The sequence below is a fragment of the Bos taurus genome, chromosome 23 (genome assembly GCF_002263795.3).
Source record: "Bos taurus isolate L1 Dominette 01449 registration number 42190680 breed Hereford chromosome 23, ARS-UCD2.0, whole genome shotgun sequence".
Lineage (NCBI taxonomy): Eukaryota > Metazoa > Chordata > Mammalia > Artiodactyla > Bovidae > Bos > Bos taurus.
Window position 1 is genome coordinate 33,276,797 of NC_037350.1, and position 21,425 is coordinate 33,298,221.

The window sequence follows — 21,425 nt, forward strand, 5'->3', positions numbered from 1 at the left end:
CTATTATATACAGAATGGATAACAAGGTTCTACTGTACAGCACAGAAAACTGCATTCAATATCCCATTACAAACCACAATGGAAAAGAACATTAAAAAATGTATTATATGTATAACTGAATCGCTTTGCTGTACAGCAGAAATTAACACAATCAACTATATTTAATTAAAAAAAAAAAAAAACTAGAGGGTGCAAATTTGATGAATGGCAGGGTTCTTAGAATATACTTAATTCCACAGAGAAAGTAACTTCATAGGACAGAAAATCAGCAGACACCACCTTAACCAAATGATCAGAGTTAGTATCACCAGTAATGAGACAAACTAACACCAAGGTCTCCTGATGGGATTCAATGTGAAGAACACTGACAAAAACGTGTCACAACCAGACTCTAGTAACCAAGAGTAATCAAGAGCCAAACAACTGACCTACATTCTTTGTGAGCATCAAGGCCATGAAAGACAGTCAGAAAAACTGGCCTAGGTTAAAGGAACCTAAGGAGACACAATGACTATTAATACACGCAACACACCATTTAAGATTTTCTATGAGGTAAATGGCTCTACTGTGCTAAGTGGTGAAACCTGACCAGGGTCCACAGATCAGAAAAACAGTGTTGTTTCAATGCTGTTTTCTGATTGTCACAAGTGAGCTGTGGTTATGTAAGAGAATGTCAGTGTTTTTAGAAAATATATACTGAAATATCTAGACATCAGGAGTTTCATATTTGTTGTTTATTCTCAAATGATTTAGGAAAAAGTATATATATACTGACAGAATGATAAATATGATAAAATGTTGCTGTTTCAAGAATCTGGGTAAAGGCTGTATGGGAATTCTTTTACTATTCTTGAAATAGTTTGATATTATCTTAAACAAGAAACTATCATAAAGGAATTTCTAAAAATTCTTTTAAAAAATTAACAACAACAGGCATTTAGAAAAAAACATTAGAACGCGATAAGATGGAGTTAGCCTGCAGAAAGAGTGCATGTACATAAACAGAATGACTTGGGAGAAGGACAGGAACTTGTACAGAGTTACACACTCACGAGCTGGGAAACTGGCAAAGGTCTTCGGAAGGACCTTCTGAGGATGTCCAGGGCTGGTTTATGTTGCACAAGATAGTTTGGTAACTACTGGACTTTTTACTACATTTGGGCTTAAAAGCCTCTAAGAGATTCCTATCATACCTAGTATAAGCCTGAACACTTACCAAGCTCCAAATCAACATGCTCTCCCTCTTCTGTCCTTCTGACCTCTCACTACCACTTTCCTCCACTTGACACCCCTCCTCTGACCACTCTGGCCTTCCTGCTGCTCCTTCAACAAGCTCAGTACACCCTTGCCTCAGTCTTCACATGTGTGGTTCCCTCTGCTTAGACCACCCTTTCTCCCAGGTCTTTCCATGTTCTCTTTTCATTCAGGCTCTGCTCTAGGGTCACCTTCACAGAAAGACCTTCCTCAACCACGCCATCTCTACAATGCCCCTTGTCTCTCCTCCTGCTAACAGTCTCTCTCCCTCTACCTAGCTTTAATTTTCTTTATGCAGTCACTTAGTTATGTTTGACTCTCTGCAACCGCATGGACTGTAGCACTCCAGGCCTCCCTGTCCATCACCAACTCCTGGAGCTTGCTCAAACTCATGTCCATTGAGTCGGTGATGCCATCCAACCATCTCATCCTCTGTTGTCCCCTTCTTCTCCTGCCTTCACTCTTTTCCAGCATCAGGGTCTTTTCCAAAGAGTCAGTTCTTTGCATCAGATGGCCAAAGTATTGGCCAAAGCATCAGTCCTTCCAATGAATATTCAGGACTGATTTCCTTTAGAAAATTTTCTTTATGGTACTTATCGCCTAACCTACCATGAATCTGTTTCTTCTCTCTCCCCCACTGAAACAGACTCCATAAGGGCAGGGATTCACTGCTACACCCCCACAGCTAAAAGCAGTGTTTAGTGTGTAATAGGCACCAAACACCGTATCTGTAAGATGAATGAATCAATGTACTGCATTTACTTTCCTTTCACATCTTATAAGGAGGTGACAAACACTGCTGCAGGGAGCTTATGACCTTTCTCAGGTGTGTGTGAGTGAAAGTTGTTCAGTAGTGTCCATGGAATTCTCCAGGCCAGAATACTGAAGTTGGTAGCTGTTCCCTTCTCCAGGGGATCTTCCCAAACCAGGGATCAAACCCAGGTTTCCTGCACTGCAGGCAGATTCTTTACCACTTGAGCCACCTATGATCTTTTGCAGACAAGCAATTCCAAGTCTGAGGATCATGGCAAAGGGAAGTGTAGGATTATTTTGGCATAAATAACTAGAAGAGTAATTTTACTCAGGTGGGTTGGGGGTGTGGTCAGTGAAGAGTCTCCTTGGAAATAACACAACAGTTGAAACCTGGGAGACGAATAGACATTAACTAGGCAAAAAAAAGGGGGAGGTCCCTGGTGGCTCAGTGGTACAGAATCCTCCTGCCAACGTGGAAGATGCAAGTTCAATCCCTGGGTCAGGAAGATCCCCTGGAGAAGGAAATGGCAATCCACACCAGTATTCTTGTCTGGGAAATTCCATGGACAGAGAGCCTGGTGGGCTACAATCCATAGGGTTGCAAATGACTTAGCAACTACAGACCAGACCAGGCAAAAAAAGGTGGGACGTAAGAAGAGATGTGTGGAAGCAGTGTAAGAATACTGATGAATCAACGGACAGTGAGGACAAGATGGCTGCAGACAAGATGGGGATGTGGGCACAGCAGGCCAGGCAAAGCCTTACCGGCCAGGGAGTTTGGATTTCTATCTTAAGGAGAATCAACACCACCCCCCTACACCCAAATAGTTTTACACAGAAGAGTGACCATTAGAACTGCTTCTTTTAAAGACCACTTTTTAAAAGGGACCACTTTAAAACAGACATAGAGCACACACCTGTTAATCAGGACACAAAATTTAGCACCAGAGTGTGCCTGCTGAACGCAAATGAAAATTCATTTCTAAAGAAATCTCACAGTAGGTGCTCACTTTAGCACCACATATACTAAAAGTGGAACAATACAGAGAAGATTAGCATGGCCCCTGTACAAGGATGACATACATGCAACTTCGTGAAGCATTCCATATTTTTCTAAAACAGAAATGTAGACCAACGGAACAAGAGAGAAAGCCCAGAAATAAACCCATGCCCCTATGGGTACCTTATTTTTGACAAAGGAGGCAAGAATATACAATGGGGCAAAGATAGCCTCTTTAATAAATGGTGTTGGGAAAACTTGACAGCTACATGGAAAAGAATGAAATTAGAACACTTCCTAACACCATACACAAAGATAAACTCAAAATGGAGTAAAGACCTAAATGTAAGACCAGAAACTATAAAACTCTTAGAGGAAAACATAGGCAGAACACTCTATGACATAAATCAAAGCAAGATCCTCTATGACCCACCTTCTAGAGTAACGGAAATAAAAACAAAAACAAGTGGGACCTGATAAAACTTTAAAGCTTTGGCACAGCAAAGGAAGCTATAAGCAAGGTGAAAAGACAACCCTCAGAACGGGAGAAAATAACAGCAAATGAAACAACTGACAAAGGATTAATTTCCAAAACATACAAGCAGCTCATACAACTCAATATCAGAAAAACAACCCACCCAATCAAAAAGTGGGAAAAAGACCTAAACAGACATTTCTCCAGATGACATACAGATGGCTAACAAACACATGAAAAGATGCTCAACATCGCTCATTGTTAGAGAAATGCAAATCAAAACTACAATGAGATCACCTCACACCAGTCAAAATGGCCATCATCAAAGTCTACAAACAACAAATGCTGGAGAAGGTGTGGAGAAAAGGGAACGCTCTTGCACTATTGGGGGGAATGTAAATTGATACAGCCACTATGGAAGACGGTATGGAGATTCCTTAAAAATCTAGGAATAAAACTACCATATGACCCAGCAATCCCACTCCTAGGCATATATCCTGAGGAAACCAAAATTGAACAAGACACATGTACCCCAATGTTCACTGCAGCACTATTTACAATAGCTAGAACGTGAAAGCAACCTAGATGTCCACTGACAGATAAATGGATAAAGAAGTTGTGGTACATATACACAATGGAATATTACTCAGCCATAAAAAGGAATGCATGAGTCAGTTCTGATGAGGTGGATGAACCTAGAACCTATTATACGGAGTGAATTAAGTCAGAAATATAAATACCGTATTCTAAAGCATATGTATGGAATCCAGAAAAATGTTACTGAAGAATTTATTTACAGGGCAACAACAGAGAAACAGACATAAAGAATAGACTGATGGACATGGGGAGGGGGAGGAGAGGATGAGATGTATGGAGAGAGTAACATGGAAACTTATATTACCATATGCAAAATAGATAGCCAATGGGAATTAGCTGTACGTCTCAGGAAACTCAAACAGGGGCTCTGTATCGAACTAGAGGGGTGGGATGGGGAGGGAGGTTCAAAAGGGAGGGAATATATGTATACTCATGGCTGATTCATGTGGAGGTTTGACAGAAAACAACAAAATTCTGTAAAGCAATTAACCTTCAATTAAAAAAAGAAAAAAAAAAAAGAAAAAAATCTCACAGTAGGACATCTGAAAGTACAGGCTACAAGGACATGAAAACTCTGCCAGTCAGTGTTAAATATGGAGCAAAGTGAAGGATGCAAATCTTGGAGTCTAAATCCTAGTTTTGTTGTTTCCTAGCTCTGTGCTCCTGGGCAAATTATATTTTCTGAGCCTCAGTTTTTCTACCTATTAAAAAAAGCAGGGAAGGAGAAGGAAATGGCAACCCACTCCAGTATTCTTGCTTGGGAAATCCTATGGACAGAGGAGTCTGGTGGTCTACAGTCCATGGAGTTGCAAAGAGTCAGACATGACTGAGCGACTGAGCACACACACAATGGAAACAAACCATGGCCAGGCAAAGGAGTTCAGGCCACTTGATGAAAGACCTTGGGAGCAGGAGGTCTCCATGTTGGTTCGTTCTCCCAGCTGTGGGGCTTCCCACTGACTCCTCCACTGGTGTCTAAAGACTGAGTCCCTCCCAGCAGCAGAGGGAAGACCCTGGGGTGGGGGGTGGGCAGAACAGGGAGTAGAGCTCTGTGTCCAGGCTGAGGATGCTCAGGGTTCCCTCTGGGGCTGCAGCCACTAGACACAATTGGGCAACAGGGCTGGAAGGAGAACCTTGAGGGGCTAAACGATCCTGGAAACCTCAGATTCTCTGTGTGTGGCCACCCAGCAGGGCTCTGCTTGGCTGGTCGATGAAATTTATGCTAGTGATGGAAACTCGGTGCCTTTGTATTTCTAGTATAAAAGTTAATGAATAAATCAAGTTCTTTTCATTTTCCATTTAAATTGCTGGCCCTGACCAGTAAAGACTGTCCTTGTTGCCAAATGGCATCATTCAGGAACCCTCCCCGCCCCCGCATTGAGCCCACGAGCTGTGACTCACTGATGCACAATGAATTTCCCATTAGTTCCTTTTGAAAAGGGAAAATGGGTTTGATATGTTTGTCTTTTTTTCCAAATATGTCTTAGGACCTTAAACATGTACATACTAATTTATAGGAACAGGATAATGTCAAAAATGATTATCTGCGATCTTCATTTATCCTACTTTGTGTGAATGTTTATGAGTTTCTCTGCAGAAATGTTGTATGTGGTTATGAGATGCTGTGCGGGGAGTGTCAGGTGCTGCAGTAATATACAAAACTCTAAATTGAGAAATTCTGAATTTTGCGCTCATCTGCCCCAATGGTGTCAGATAAGGGATAATGGATCCTGTTTCTCAAGGCAAATATATATGTAATACATATATTTAGGGCTAAATTGAGAATTACTGATAGAGGGTATAAATTCATAGTCACATAGTGTTTTTGACAAATAAAAATTGTAAATATTCAGAAAAAAAAAAAAGCAGGGAAAATACATTCATTTTCAGACTTTTGATGACTGAATCAAAGCATGCAACTGCATGGCACATTGCCTGACATATAAGTTAAAAAAAAAATCCCTCATTAACACTGCCTCACAGTATAATACTATTGTCAAATCTCTCCCATGTGTAGTTATCTGTTATAAGAAACATAAGGTAGTCCTAAACTGCCCTATGTGACAGTTTCCTGAATCCCAGCACAGGCTCTGGTTTGTTCAAACCTAGGCCATTCTACATTACAGGGCCTAACAATACTGTTTGAATTTCAAATGATTTACAGTACATATTTTATCCCAATAAGCAACTATAGAGGTTAGAACTTTCTTTTTAAAATCCATTAAAGTAGTCCAGGGGTTAAGAATCCACTGTGCAATGCAGGGGACGCGGGTTCAATCCCTGGTCCAGGAACTAAGATCCCACATGACTTGGAGCAACTAAGCCTGTGTGTCTCAGTTACTGAGCTGATGCGTTCTGGAGCCTCCAAGTCAGATCTACAGAGTCCATGCACTACAATCGAAGATCCAGCATGCAAAAATGAAGATTTCGAGTGCCACAGCTAAAAACTGACCGAGTAAAGTAAATAATGAAAACAAAACAAAATCCATGAAAAAGAAATGATCTTCAAAACATTAAAAACCATCCCTAGATTATTGAAATAATACATTCTCACCTCCTCAAGGGAAGATTCCAAATTCATTCCGAAAGCAACTCCCATTAGCCCAAAGAGTGAAAGGGAGAAGGTTCCCATGGTCAACTGTAGGTTCAACCTCATCATCACATTACGGTGGCTGGGGAGGAGAACAACTGCTTAGATCAGAAGGGCCCACCAACCGAGCACCACAAATTCACTATTAAAGATCACAGGGGCTAAACGTACACCTTAAAAAGACACTCCCGTGTAGTAGTTATAAATGATAATGATGGGATAAATGGGATAATTCTTTCCAAAATGGAAAAACAAAGCCAGCCTTAAACACTTTATACTGTGCAATAACTACTTTATTAAAAAAACATGGATAGTTTTCTATGACACCCTCTTACCTGTCCAGATTGATGAATATGATACTCTGTGAATCATCGATCAGTGCCCTGAGTTCCCGAGCTGCGTTGGAAAGATCCTCAGCTAATCGGTAGTAGTTTTCCAACAGCAACTCCATCTCCTCTGCATGGTCAATCCCAGCGCTGCTCTTTTCACTTTAATTAAAAGAGTTCACATGACTAACATGCCCTCGATACATGTGTTAAACATTTAGTACCACAAAGCTTCCTGAATTAGTATACAATATTCAGTTATCCTCGGCTCCTTGTGGCTCCTGGGTGGAAGATTGGCCCCAGGGTGGCCAGCGGCAGCAGAGAGGCCAGGGAGCCCTCTGCTCCTGGGCGCCCTCCAATATCGATTGGCTCCAGGCTTCCCTGGACCCCCTTCCCAGCAACTCCAGGGGCCTTTGCCCAGGTCCCCAGGCGGTATGCTGACCAACACCCAGCAGCCAGTAAAGGTTTACACACTCAAGAGGACCAGCAGTGGGACAACCAGGGCGCCAGGCTACGTGGAACAGATGGAGGGCATGTCCTTGCTAGTCAGGACCTGACAAAACATGGTCCACTGGAGAAGGGAACGGCACACCACTTTAGTATTCATGCAGTGAGAATCCTAAGAACAGTATAAAAAGGCAAAAAGATATGACATTGAAAGATGAGCCCCCCCCAGGGCAGAAGGTGTCTAATATGCCACTGGGGAAGAGCAGAGACTTAGCTCCAGAAAGAATGAAGAGGCTGAGACAAAGCGGAAATGATGCCCAGTTGTGTCTGGTGGTGTAAATAATGTCTGATGCTATAAAGAACAATATTGCACAGGAACCTGGAATGTTAGGTTCATGAATCATGGTAAATTGGATACGGCCAAACAGGGGATGGCAAAAATGAACAACGACATTTTAGCAATCAGTGAACTAAAATGGACGGGAAAGGGTAAACTTAATTCAGATGGTCCTAGATTACAAAATGAAGCTGGGCAAAGGCTAACAGTTTTGCCAAGAGAATGAACTGGTCATGGCAAACACCCTCCTCCAACAACACAAGAGATGACTCAACACATGGACATCACCAGATGGTCAATACTGAAATCAGAATGATTTATTCTTTGCAGCCAAAGATGAAGAAACTATACAGTCAGCAAAAACAAGACCTGGAATTGACTACGGCTCAGATAATCAGCTAAGGCTCAAACTGAAGTAGGGAAAACCACTATGCCATTCAGGTATGACCTAAATCAAATCCCTTACGATTATACAGTGGAAGTGACGAATAGATTCAAGGGATTAGATCTGGTAGACAGAGTGCCTGAAAAACTATGGACAAAGAAAGGTTCGTGAATCTATACAGGACCTAGTGACCAAAACCATCCCCAAGAAAAATGCAAGAAGGCATAGTGGTTTCTGAGAAGGCCTTACAAATAGCTGAGAAAAGAAAAGAAGCAAAAGAAAAAGGAGAAACGGAAAGATATACCCAACTGAATGCAGAGTTCTAGGGAGTATCAAAGAGAGACAGAAAGCCTTCTTAAGTGAACAATGCAAAGAAATAGAGGAAAACTAAAGAATGGGAAAGACTACGAGATTTCTTCAAGAAAATTAGAGATAGAACATTTCATGCAAAGATGGGCACAATAAAGCACAGAAATGGAAAGGACCCAACAGAAGCAGCATTGATTAAGAAGAGATAGCAACAAAACACAGAAGAACTATATAAAAAAGATCTTACAACCCAGATAACCATGATGGTGTGTGGTCACTCACCTGAGCCAGACATGCTGGAGTGTGAAGTCAAGTAGGCCTTAGGAAGCATTACTACAAAGCTACTGGAGGTGATGGAATTCCAAGTGAACTCTCTCAAATCCTAAAAGATGATGCTGTTAAAGTGCTGCACTCAATATGCCAGCAAATCTGGAAAACTCAGTAGTGGCCACAGAACTGGAAAAGGTCAGTTTTCATTTCAATGCCAAAGAATGTTCAAATTACAATACAACTGCACTCATTTCACATGCTAGCATGATTATGTTCAAAATCCTCCAAGCTACCCTTCAACAGTATGTGAACCAAGAACTTTCATATAGATTTAGAAAAGGTAAAGAACCAGAGATCAAATTGCCAACATCCGTTGGATCACAGAAAAAGTAAGAGAATTCCAGAAAAACATCTACTTCTGCTTCACTGACTACGCTAAAGCCTTTGACTGTGTGAATCACAACAAACTGTGGGAAATTCTTAAAGAGAATGGGAATGTCAGATCACCTTACCTGCCTCCTGAGAAAACTGTATGCAGCTCAAGAAGCAACAGTTAGAAATGGACATGGAACAACAGACTGGTTCCAAATTGTGAAAGGAGAACATCAAGGCTGTATTACGGTCATCTGCTTATTTAACTTTTAGGCAGAGTACATCATGTGAAATGCAGGGCTGGAAGAATCATAAGCAAGAATCAAGATTGCTGGGAGAAATACCAACAACCACAGATATGCAGATGATAGCACTTTAAAGGCAGAAAGTGAAGAGGAACTAAAGAGTCTCTCGATGAAAGTGAAACAGGAGAGTGAAAAAGTTGGTTTACAACTCAATGTTCAAAAAACAAAGATCACGGCATTCGGTCTCATCACTTCATAACAAACAGATGAGAAAATGGAAACAGTGACAGATTTTCTTTTCCTGGGTTCCACAATCACTGTGGATGGTGACTGCAGTCTGAAATTAAAAGACGTTTGCTCCTTGGAGGAAAAGCTATGACAAACCTAGACAATGTATTAAAAAGTAGAAACATCACTTTACTGACAAAACTCTGAATAGTCAAAGCTATAGTTTCTCCAGTAGTCATGTGTGGATGTGAGAGTTGGACCATAAAGAAGGGGGAGTGCTAAAGAATTGACACTTTTGAAATGTGGTCTTGGAGAAGACTCTTGAGAGTCCCTTGGACTGCAAGGAGATCAAACCAATTGTAAATGAAATCAACCCTGAATATTCATTGGAAGGACTGATACTGAAGCTGAAGCTCCAATCCTCTGGCCACCTGATGCGAAGACCTGATTCACTGGAAAAGACCCTGATGCTGGGAAAGATTGAGGGCAAAAGGAGAAGGGGTGACAGAGAATGGGATGGTTGGATGGCATCACCAACTGGATGGACATGGGTTTGAGTGAACTCAGGCAGATAGTGAAGGACAGGGAAGCCTGGCATGCTGCAGTTCATGGGGTGACAACAGAGTCAGACACAACTTGGTGAGTGAACAACAACAGTAATTCAGGTATCACACACAAAAAAGTAGCCTCTGCCTTTTCTATTATTGTGATTGAGGCCAGTCTGAGTGGCTTTGCTAACTGATCCTAAACATGGCACAGATAAGTTAAGGACACGAGTTTATCCCTACACAGGCTTTACTGTATTCCACATCCCTGAACCCAGGGACACTCATGCAAATACACACACTACCATTTACAGGAAAATCCAGACATGTGAATGCTGACAAATTAGTGCAAAGTCCAGATCACTATCAGGTAAAACACAACCAAAAAGTAAAAACAAACATAATGAGCATGTCCTTTCCAAGGTAAATGTAAAGTATCACTTCCATAGAGGAAGAAAACTGGTTCTGAAAAATGTAAATACAGTCAAAACAGCTCAAGACAGCAGAGGAGCGGTATGTGGCTCTCACGTTCTCCCACAAATACATCAAGATACATCCACCTGGGACAATTCTCGCGGAACATCTACTGAACACCGCAGATCTCAGACTTCCAAAATGGTAAGAAAACCTTCACGTAACTGGGTAGGACAAAAGAAAAAGGGAAAAAGATAAAGAGAAGGGAACTGGATGGGACTGCTCCTGGGAGGGAACAGTGAAAAAGAAAAGGTTTTCATCCCTGAGGAAGGCACCTCACTGGTGGAGAGATCAGCTGGGATGGGGGAGAGGCAGGTGGGGAGCCTTGGAAGAGAGCGCAGCAACAGGTTTGTGGAGGGCAAAGTGGAAAGACCCGCATAGTTGGTTGGTGTGGGTGCTTGGCACTCCCCAGACTCAGATGTTCCTTCGATGGGACAAGTGGAGGCTGGGTGTTGAGGCTCAGGTGTCATCATGAAAATTACCCAATCAAAGCAGTAGACAGAAAGCCAGAGTGGAAAAAAAAAAAAAGCAATATAAGAGACCAATGGGATAACAGAATAAAGTGTGCCAATCTACACATAAACGTGATTCCAGAAGGAGAAAAGGGGATTAAATATGTATTTGATGAAACTGTAGCTGGAAAAATGTGATGAAATTATAGCTGAAAACTATCCAAACCTAAAGAAGGAATCAGACATCCAGATACAGAAAGCACAGAGGGTTCCAAACAAGAAACAAATCCACACCAAGACATATAAAAACAGCAGAAGTTAGAGAGGATTCTAAAGGTAGCAAGAGAAAGAGAGTTAATTACAAGGGAACTGCCAGAAGGCTATCAGTTGATTGCTCTACAGAAATGATGCAAGCCAGAAGGGAGTGGCAAACTACGTTCAAAGTTTAAAAAGGGAAAAATCTGCAACACGAAGTCCGCTACCCAGCAAGAATACCATTAAGGATGGGGAAATAAAGAATTTCTCAGATAAGCAAAAAATGAAGAATACAGCAATATGAAACCTATTTTAAAGAAATATTGAAAGGTCTTCTCTAAATAGAAAAGAAAGATACAGTAAAGAGGAACTCACAGTTGGAAAATAAATCACTTAAGTTAGCCAGTATAGAGGTCAAATAGGAAAAAAACCTATTTACGAAAGGAAGATAAACACAAGGAACAGTAAAAGGATAAACAAGACGTGATGTAAAAAAAGGACGTCAAAATCATAAAATGTGGGGAAGGAGAGTACGAAAATGTGGATTCTTATTTTTTAGAATGTGTGTGAGCCTAATATGACTATCAGCCTAAAGCAAGCAGATATAGGAAACGGTTAACATACCTGAAAAACAGGGTACCCACAAATCAAAAACATACAATAGTTTAAAAAAAAAAACCAAAGAGAATACAAGGGTAAGAGAAAAGGAAATCATCAAACCACAAAAAGAAAACAGAGAAAGACAAAGGAACAAAAAGGAAACAGAATAGACTGGGAAAAAAGGTTTAAACTGGCAGTAAATATGTAAGTATCAATAACTACTTTGAATGTCAATGGACTGAACACTCAAATCAAAACAGAATGGCAAACTGGATAAACAAATAAGAGCCTACGATATGCTGCCTACAAGACAGCCACCTTAGGGCAAAGGACACACACAGATTCAGAGTGAGCGGAAGGAAAAACATGCAAATGGAAATGACAAGAAAACAGGAGTTACAATAATCTTACCAGACATATAGACATTAAAACAAAAGCCATAAAGGAAAAGAAGGAAAACATATAATGGTAAAAGGATCAATACAAGAAGAGGATTTTACACTTGTCAACATATATTGCCCCAAACACATAAAATACTAACAGCTAAAAAAGAAGAAACTGATAAGAAGACTTTATCACCCCATTCACATCAATGGGCAGATCCTCTAGACAGAAAAATCACTAAGGCAACAGAGATCCTAAATGATAAAACAGTTAAGACTTAACTGGTATTTTCAGGACATTATTTCCAAAACACCCAGAACACACACTCTTTTCAAGTGCACATGGAGCATTCTCTAGGGCTGACCACATACTAGGATACAAAACTAACCTCAACAACCGTAAGAGTAAAGAAATTATTTCAAGCATTTTTCCTCACAACAGGACGAAGCTAGAAATCAACAAAAGGAAAAGAAATCCATATGTTACTACCCAACAGGTCAATGAGGAAATCAAAAAGGAAATTACACACCTCCCTCAAAAAACAAGAAAAAAAATCTCAAATTAACAACCTAACATACCACCTAAAAGAATCAGAAAAAAACAAAAAACAAAACCTTAAGTCAGTAGGAGGGAAATAATAAAGATCAGGAAGGAAATAAAAGGAGATTAAAAAAAAATAGAAAAAACACCCCAACACCAGGCTTCCCTCATGGCTCAGTGGTAAAGAATCCAACTCCCACTGTAGGAGACACAACATGGGTTTGATCCTTGGTTTGGGAAGATCCCACATGCTTCAGAGCAACTAAACCCGCATGCCACAACTGTGCTCTAGAGCCCAGGAGCTGCAACTGCTGAAGTCCCGAGTGCCTGGGAGCCTGTGCTCCGAAATAGGAGAAGTCACTCCGATGAGAAGCCTGTGCACTGCTACTGGAGTAATCCCCACTTGCCAGAACCAGAGAAAGTCCATGCAACAATGAAGACCCAGCACAGCCCAAAATAAATAAAATTAAAAAAAAAAATTCAGTAAAATCAAGAACTGGGTCTTTGAAAGGATAAATAAAATTGACAAACCTCTGGCCAGTCTCACCAAGAAGAAAAAAGATAGAATCCAAATAAATTAGGAAATGAAAAAGGAGAAATTTCAACTGATACTGCAGAAATACAAAAAACCCTTCAGAGAATACTATGAACAATTGTATGCCAACAAATCTGACAACTTAGAAGAAATGGACAACTTTCTAGAAAGATATAGTCCACCAAAACTAAATCAAGGAGACAAGATAATCTGAACAGACTGATCACTAGAAGTGAAATAGAATCTGTAATTTAAAAAAACAAACAAAAACTCCCTACAAACAAAAGTACAGGACCAGGTGGCTTTACAGGTGAATTCTTCCAAACGTACAAAGAACTTCTTAAACTCATCCTTGTTAAACTATTCTAAGACTGGAGAGGGGGGATCACTCCCAAAGACATTCTATCTAGTAATAGGAAAGTGTGTTAGTCACTCAGTCGTGTCTGATTCTGTGACACCATGCTCTGTCCGTGGAATTCTCCAGGCAAGAATACCGGAGTGGATTGCCATGAAGCCACCATCAATCACCTGATAACAAAACTAAACAAATACCACCAAAACAGAAAACCATAGGGCAAATACCTTCAATGAATATAGATATAAAAATTCTCAACAAAATATTAGCAAACTGAATCCAACAACATATTAAAAAGATCATGTACCAAAACCAAGAGGGATTTATCACAAATTCACAAGGATGCTTCAACATATGCAAAATCAATCAATCAGTGCTCAGTCAGTTACAACCCCATGGACTGTAGCTTGCTAGGCTCCTCTGTCCATGGGAATTCGTGGGGCAAGAATACTGGAGTGGGTTGTCATACCTTTCAAGGGATTTTCTCAGCCCAGGAATCAAACTTGAGTCTCTTACATCTTCTGCATTGGCAGGTGGGTTCTTTACCACTAGTGCTACCTGGGAATCCCCAATGTAATACACCATGTAAATAAAAGTCAAAAACCATATGATCACCTCAACAGATACAGAAAAAGCATCTGACAAAATTCAATCCATTCATAATAAAAACACAGTAAAAGCCACTTATGACAAACCCAAAGCCAATATAATATTCAACAGTGAAAAGCTGAAAGTCTTCCCACTATATCTGGAATAAGAAAACAAGGAGGCCCACCCTTACTACTTCTATTCAATGTAGTAATGGAAGTCCTAACCATGGCAAGAAAAGGTATTCAAATTGGAAAGGAAGAGATAAAATTGTCATCATATGCAGAAGACATGAAAATGCATAGAAAACCTTAAGGACTGCAGGAAATAAACCTACTAGATCTATAATTAAATTTGGCAAAGTAGCAGAATATAAGATTAACATTTAGAAATCAGTTTTACACTAACGATGAAATACAGAAAAGGGAATGTTAAAATTAAAGAGGATTCAAAGAAATGGAAAGATATTCCATGCTCTTGGATTGAAAGAATATTGTTTAAATGGCAATACTACCCAAAGTAATATACAAATTTAATGAGATCCCTATCTAATTACCCATGACATTTTCATAGAATTAGAATAAATAATCCAAAAATTTATAGGGAACCATAAAAAGCCCAGAACTGCCAAAGCAATCCCGAGGAAACAGAAACAAAACAGGAGGCATAAACTCTCTCAGACCTCAGACAATACCAGGAAGCTACAGTAAAACAATGTGGTAACTGGTACAAAATGAAGACTAGGGATCAATGGAACAGAATAGAGAACCCAGAAACAAACCCACACACCTATCATCAATTAATCTTTGACAAAGGAGGCAAGAATATACAACGGGAAAAAGACAGTCTCTTCAGTAAGCAGTGCTGGGAAATTTGGACAGCTGCATGTAAGACAATGAAGTTAGAATACACCCTCACACCCTACACAAAAATAAACTCAAAATGGCTTAAAGACTTCAAACGCAAGACATGATATCATTAAACTATAAGACAGCAAAAGCAAAACATAACCTGACATTAATCATACCAGTATTTTTAGGTCAGTCTCCCAAGGCAACAGAAATATTGATAAAAAAGCGGTACCTAAGCAAACTTAGAAGCTTTGCACTGCAAAAGTGAAAGTGAAGTTGCTCAGTCGTGTCCGACTCTTTGTGACCCCACAGACTGTAGCCTACCAGGTTCCTTCTTCCATGGGATTCTCCAGGCAAGAGTACTGGAGTGGGTTGCCATTTCCTTCTCCAGGGGATCTTCCCACCCAGGGATTGAACCCGGGTCTCCCACATTCCAGGCAGACGCTTTAACCTCTGAGCCACCAAAGGAACAATTAAAAAAAAAACAAAAAAAAAACCCAAAAGACAACCTACAGACTGGAAGAAAATATTTGCAAATGATGCAACTGACAAGGGCTTAATTTTCAAAATATACAAACAGCTCATACAACACAACAACAAAAACCCAAAACCACATAACCCAATCGAGAAATGGGCTGAAGACCTTAACAGACATTTCTCCAAAGACATGAAATGGCCAGTAGGCACATGAAAAGATGCTCAACATCACTAATTATTAGAGAAATACAAATCAAAACTATAATGAGGTACCACTTCACACTAGTCAGAACAGCCATCATCAGAAACTCTACAAATAGCAAAAGCTAGAGAGGGTGTGGAGAAAAGAGAATCCTCCTATTCTGTTAGTGGGGAAGTAAATTAGTGTGGCCACTATGGAAAACAGTATTCTATGGGGATTCCATAGAAAACTAAAATTAGTGTGGCCACTATGGAAAACAGTATTCTATGGGGATTCCATAGAAAACTAAAAATAAAATTACTGTATAATCCAGCAATCCTAGTCCAGGGCATATACCTGGACAAAGCTATAATTCAAAAAGCTATATGGACTCCAACGTAGCAAATGCATAGTGTAGCAGCACTATTTACAACAGCCGAGACATTGCAACAACCTCAACGTCTGCGGACAGATGAATAAAGATGTGGTATGTGTGTACAATGGAATACTTCTCAGCCATAAAAAGAATGAACTAATGCCATTTTGGCAGCAACGTGGATACAACTAGAGATTATCATACTACGTGAAGTCAGAAAAACAAATACATGGTATCGTTTACACGTGGAATCTAAAGTGTGGCATAATGAACCTATCCACAAAACAGACACAGAGAACAGGCTTGTGATTACCAAGGGGGAGGAGGCGACAGAGAGGGCTGGACCGGGAGTCTGTAGTGGATGCAAACTCTTACATATGGAATGGCTGACACCAGGCCCTACTGTACACAACAGGGAACTATAACCGATCTCCTGGGAGAAACCACAACGGAAGAGAATCTAAAAAAGGAATATACACAGGTGTGCAACTGAGTCACTCTGCTGTATAACACAAATTCGCACAAAACTGTAAACCAATTATACTTCAGTAAAAAAAAAATTAATAGTTTTTTCCCCCTCTTTAGTTATACCCCAATCCTACCAAAGAGGATAAGCAGGAATGAAACACTCTGGTTCAAGTGTTTGAGTTTCTGCTACTATATCTATCTGTTAGAATATCAAGGGTTATAAAGCCCTTTTTATTTTGTGTCCCTATTAAGATATAGGTAACTAATCTCTCAATTAAAATACCTGTACACACTACAGAAACTATGCACATTACAAAGGTGCCTGTATTATCTCTGATACTGATAGTCACAAAGAACAAAAACATTCGAAAAGGCAGCACTTAAACTTGCATATACACAAGCATACATGATTTTTAAGTTCATAAGAGATGAAAGGTCAGTAAGGTGAGTGTTTTTATATTAACCAGACTTACAGAATCTGTGCCAGTGTCTCACTGGCCTCCCTGCACTCCATCCACCCTTTTCCCCATCTCTCCCACTGACCTCTCCAGCAGTTAGCTGTGTAGGTCACTCTGCTGGTCAGGCATTTGAAGATAAAGGCAATGGCGTGTTTATCTTTATAGTTGTTGTACACAGAGCAAGCACTTAATAAGTCTTCATTAAATTCAGTTAGATGCAATACGGAAAAGGAAATAATGAAACTGGGGATGAAAAGTGCACCCTCTATTCCAGAAAAATGTTCTTCTTTATAAAAAGTTCTCTGAAGAAGACAACTGATTCTAAGGGAAAAACTAACAAAGCATCACTGTTCACTTACAAGACTTGTGGGTCACTCCACTTTGTCAGACAGAGGTCTTCCAGCAGCTCTTCTTCATCCAAGATCTCTAAGATGGACTCTTTGAAGATTTTAATATCTGTTTCTAACTCTGACAGGCTGTAAGAATAATTGTATAGAAATGATCAATAACATAAACCCGTAAAAAAATTTCCCTACAGGAGTAGTACCTTTCTAATGTCTTATCAAGCAGACTCCCTTATACATTCATGATAAACACTGACTTGTAAAAAATTTTTGGTATTTACTACGCAGTTTGAGAATCAATTCCCAATACAAGACTGTTAATATATTAAGTGATAAAATTAAACAACAATATAATTTTCAGCATATGTTCTTTATCTCAGAAACATACAACCACTGTGATGTAAGCTTTTGGGGCCAGAAATTTACTTTTATTCTTAATTATGGCAGTAATAATACAAGAAGAGACCATTTACTTTTATTTGATAAGAACATCCTAATATTTTTGGACAAAAAATTGACTCAGGAATTTTAACTGTTAACTCTTGAAGGGATTTTAGGGGGTACAAATCCTGAGGGACTGATCATTCAATCTGTAATACAAATTAATATATTAAATTCTGGAATGCATTATCATCAACAAACAAAAACCTCATGAACTTTGGAGGGAAAAAAAATACGATTTGAATATAGACCTGTCATTTAGTAGCTCTTAAAGTTTAGACAAGTTACTTAGACCTCGATTTTCTTATCTTCAAAATGAGGACCATGTCGATGACATGGTGACCTGTCACCTGACTGATGACAGGTTGAGATGAGATCACACATATAAAAGAGACAGATACAGCATTTCATTGAAAACAGCTTTTCAATAAACATTAGTTTGTGTTCCTCCTTTAGCTCAACTTCCCACCTAGGCTACTTTCCTACTTAAAAGTTATGAAAGACAGATTTTTAACAATAATGAAAACCAGATATGGCAATGAAGGCCTTGAGAGTAAGTTTCAAAGTAAATAATGTCATTACCATTTGCAAGACTAGTTGGTATTTTTAAGATAGTTAATAATTACACTAATTTTGGACCTGAATTTACGTTAAACATTTCACTCTTAAGACTACTGAAAGAGAAGTTTAAGACATCTGTGTCTAATTCCCAACTTGGTAAATCACCCATATTTACCTTTTGCCATTTTGTAGCAAGATGTGCAGTTTGCTTCTGTCTACGGAAGAATGTTTGGGATCCACTAAAGCGTCCAACGTCTCAAGGATCAGTGGTTGTAAAACGCTAAGTTTCCCCTGAAGGGTGTTGATCTAGATAACAACATGACCTTTCATAAGAATTAAAACAATCTTTTTAGAATACTCGGGGTCAGTGAATCCTCTGATTAAATACAGAAATCGAAAACAGCTAGGAAGGCTGGTAACATTTCAGAACATGGTTACTGTTGGAATGCCTATCCCAGATGATTAAAAAACTGGATCTCCTAGGTTAAAAGATAATCATGCATAATGTTGTTGCCAGGCTCCCATTTGGGTGACAGGAAATTAATTCCTGTAAGAGTCCTCCCCCTATAGACACTTAGTATGAAAGGAATGGAAGAGTGATTAAAAGAAAAGCTGCCATTCCCTGGTTAAAACGAACTTCACATCTGGTAAACAATACCTATGTTCTTTGTAACAGAATAGGATGTAGTTCAAAACTCCTATGAATAAAGTTCTTTTGGAAAAAATAAAAAAGCTCTTAAAAAACAAAACATATCTTAAACTCTAAAAAGTAAAGTTGAAAAGTCAAATGTATATTTATTACTCATGTTAATATAGGCACAGCAGGATTAATCAGCAGGTATGCACTGATACAGACATGTTTATGTGCATGCTAAGTCGCTTCAGTTGTGTTAGACTCTCGGCAACCCTACGGACCACAGCCCTCTGTCCATGGGATTTTCCAGGCAAGAATAGTGGAGTGGGTTGCCCTTCTCCATGATATAGAAATACTGTTAAAATATTAAAATACTTCCAATAACTGTTAGTACACAGCCTAACAGTAGCTGAATTAAGTAGTGAAATTAATTAATAGTGTAAATTCCAACACACTCTCCACCCCAGCATGGGCTCCTGAGAGCTGACTCAGTCTGCGTAGCTTCACCGCTGACCACTGTTCATGTACCTTCATTCCTTTCTTTCTATTATTTCCCTGCTTACTGAGTAGGCTTCAACTAGCCACCATCTCACTGGCTGATACTGCTGCTGCTGCTAAGTCACTTCAGTTGTGTCCGACTCTGTGTGACCCCACAGACGGCAGCCCACCAGGCTCCCCCGTCCCTGGGATTCTCCAGGCAAGAACACTGGAGTGGGTTGCCATTTCCTTCTCCAATGCATGAAAGTGAAAAGTGAAAGTGAAGTTGCTCAGTCGTGTCTGACCCTCAGCGATCCCATGGACTGCAGCCTACCAGGCTCCTCCATCCATGGGATTTTCCAGGCAAGAGTACTGGAGTGGGATGCTATTGCCTTCTCCATGGCTGGTACTAGCTGGTACTATTGCCTCATTAACCCCAGTAAGGAATGGAGCCATCTCCTACTACCTCAATAGAGCAAGGCAGACAAAGAGAAGGGTGCCAGGTACCACCAACCCCCCACCCACCTCATGCCCCCTTTACTCTCCCCTCTTCTCTCCTCTTCTCCCACTCTGGTTAGGATGCTCATGGCACTGGCTCTTGCTTGTAGCCAGGTCCTGAACAGTACTATCCTGACTGATGGGGGAAGAATAGATGATGAAAGATTTGTCACAGCTAAGAAAGCAGTGACCATCCTTGTTTGGAGCTTGACAAGATCCCCAGACCCTCAGTGATTATCAATACAAGCGCTGTGAGAAGTGTACACAATTCCTACGTCAAACTAGGTCTCAAACAGAGGCATCATTTAGCTACCTCGACAAAGGATTGTACAAACAAATCAAAGAATGGCTGGTAAGTATCAGAATGATCTGATGAAATATTTGTATTATATTTATCATGTGTAGGGCTTCCCTGGTGGCTCAGACGGTAAAGCGTCTGCCCGCAATGCGGGAGACCCAGGTTCGATCCCTGGGTCGGGAAGATCCCCTGGAGAAGGAAATGGCAACCCACTCCAGTATTCTTGCCCAGAAAATTCCATGCATGGAGAAGCCTGGTGGGCTACAGTCCATTGGGTCACAAAGAGTTGGACAAGACTGAGTGACTTCACTTCACTTTATCATGTGTAAGCAGTTACCCAACACACAATTTAGTTAGAGAATAAAATGGCATACAGCTAAAACCTTTTGGTATGTTCATTTATATCATATTTAAGATAAGTATTTTGAATTAGTATCCTTGAACAGGATGTCAGGATAGACAACCAGAGATGTGTTTCACTCAATGTCATAACATGACCGTTAAAGAGACTCTGTATGCTATACCTAGAGACTTTAGATCTATTTGAGTCATAAAGTTTAAGAATTAAGTACTTTCCGCATATAAGACCCTGAGATGCTTCTATCTGGGGGGAGGGTGTGGTTACGGTAAGTGCCATTAAAACAATACCAGTGCTTCCCTGGTGGCTCAATCGTAAAGAATCCACCTGCCAATGCAGGAGACATGGGTTTGATCCCAGAGCTGGCAAGATCCTATATGCTGGGAGGCAACTCAGCCTGTGCACCACAACTGCTGAGCCTGTTCTCTAGAGCCCAGGAGTCATAACTACTGAGCCCAGGAGTCACAATTACTGATACTGAAGCCCTAGCACTCTGGAGCCTGTGCTCAGAAACAAGAGTCTTGTTTAGTGGCTAAGTCATGTCCGACTCTGCAATCCCATGGACTGTAGCCCACCAGACTCCTCTGTCCATAAGATTTCCTAGGAAAGAATACTGGAGTGGATAGCCATTTCCTTCTCCAGGGGATCTTCCCGACCCAGGTATCGAACCCCAGTCTCCTGCATTGC

General features: G+C 40.3%; 1 protein-coding gene and 1 non-coding gene across 3 annotated transcripts in view; one reads left to right on the forward strand and one right to left on the reverse strand.

Moving 5' to 3' along the window:
* Nucleotides 1-21,425, reverse strand: part of MRS2 (magnesium transporter MRS2) — a 38,946-nt gene that overhangs the window by 5,943 nt on the left and 11,578 nt on the right. For both annotated transcript variants that reach the window (XM_059880272.1, NM_001101903.1), the window contains 4 exon segments: nucleotides 18,649-18,779; nucleotides 17,487-17,603; nucleotides 7,005-7,157; nucleotides 6,634-6,751 (listed from right to left, as the gene is read on the reverse strand). In XM_059880272.1, the coding sequence (XP_059736255.1) occupies nucleotides 6,634-6,751; nucleotides 7,005-7,157; nucleotides 17,487-17,603; nucleotides 18,649-18,779 (519 nt within the window).
* On the forward strand, nucleotides 3,010-3,120 carry LOC112443933 (U6 spliceosomal RNA). Its single transcript, XR_003032334.1, has one exon. It is a non-coding gene; the product is annotated as a U6 spliceosomal RNA (small nuclear RNA).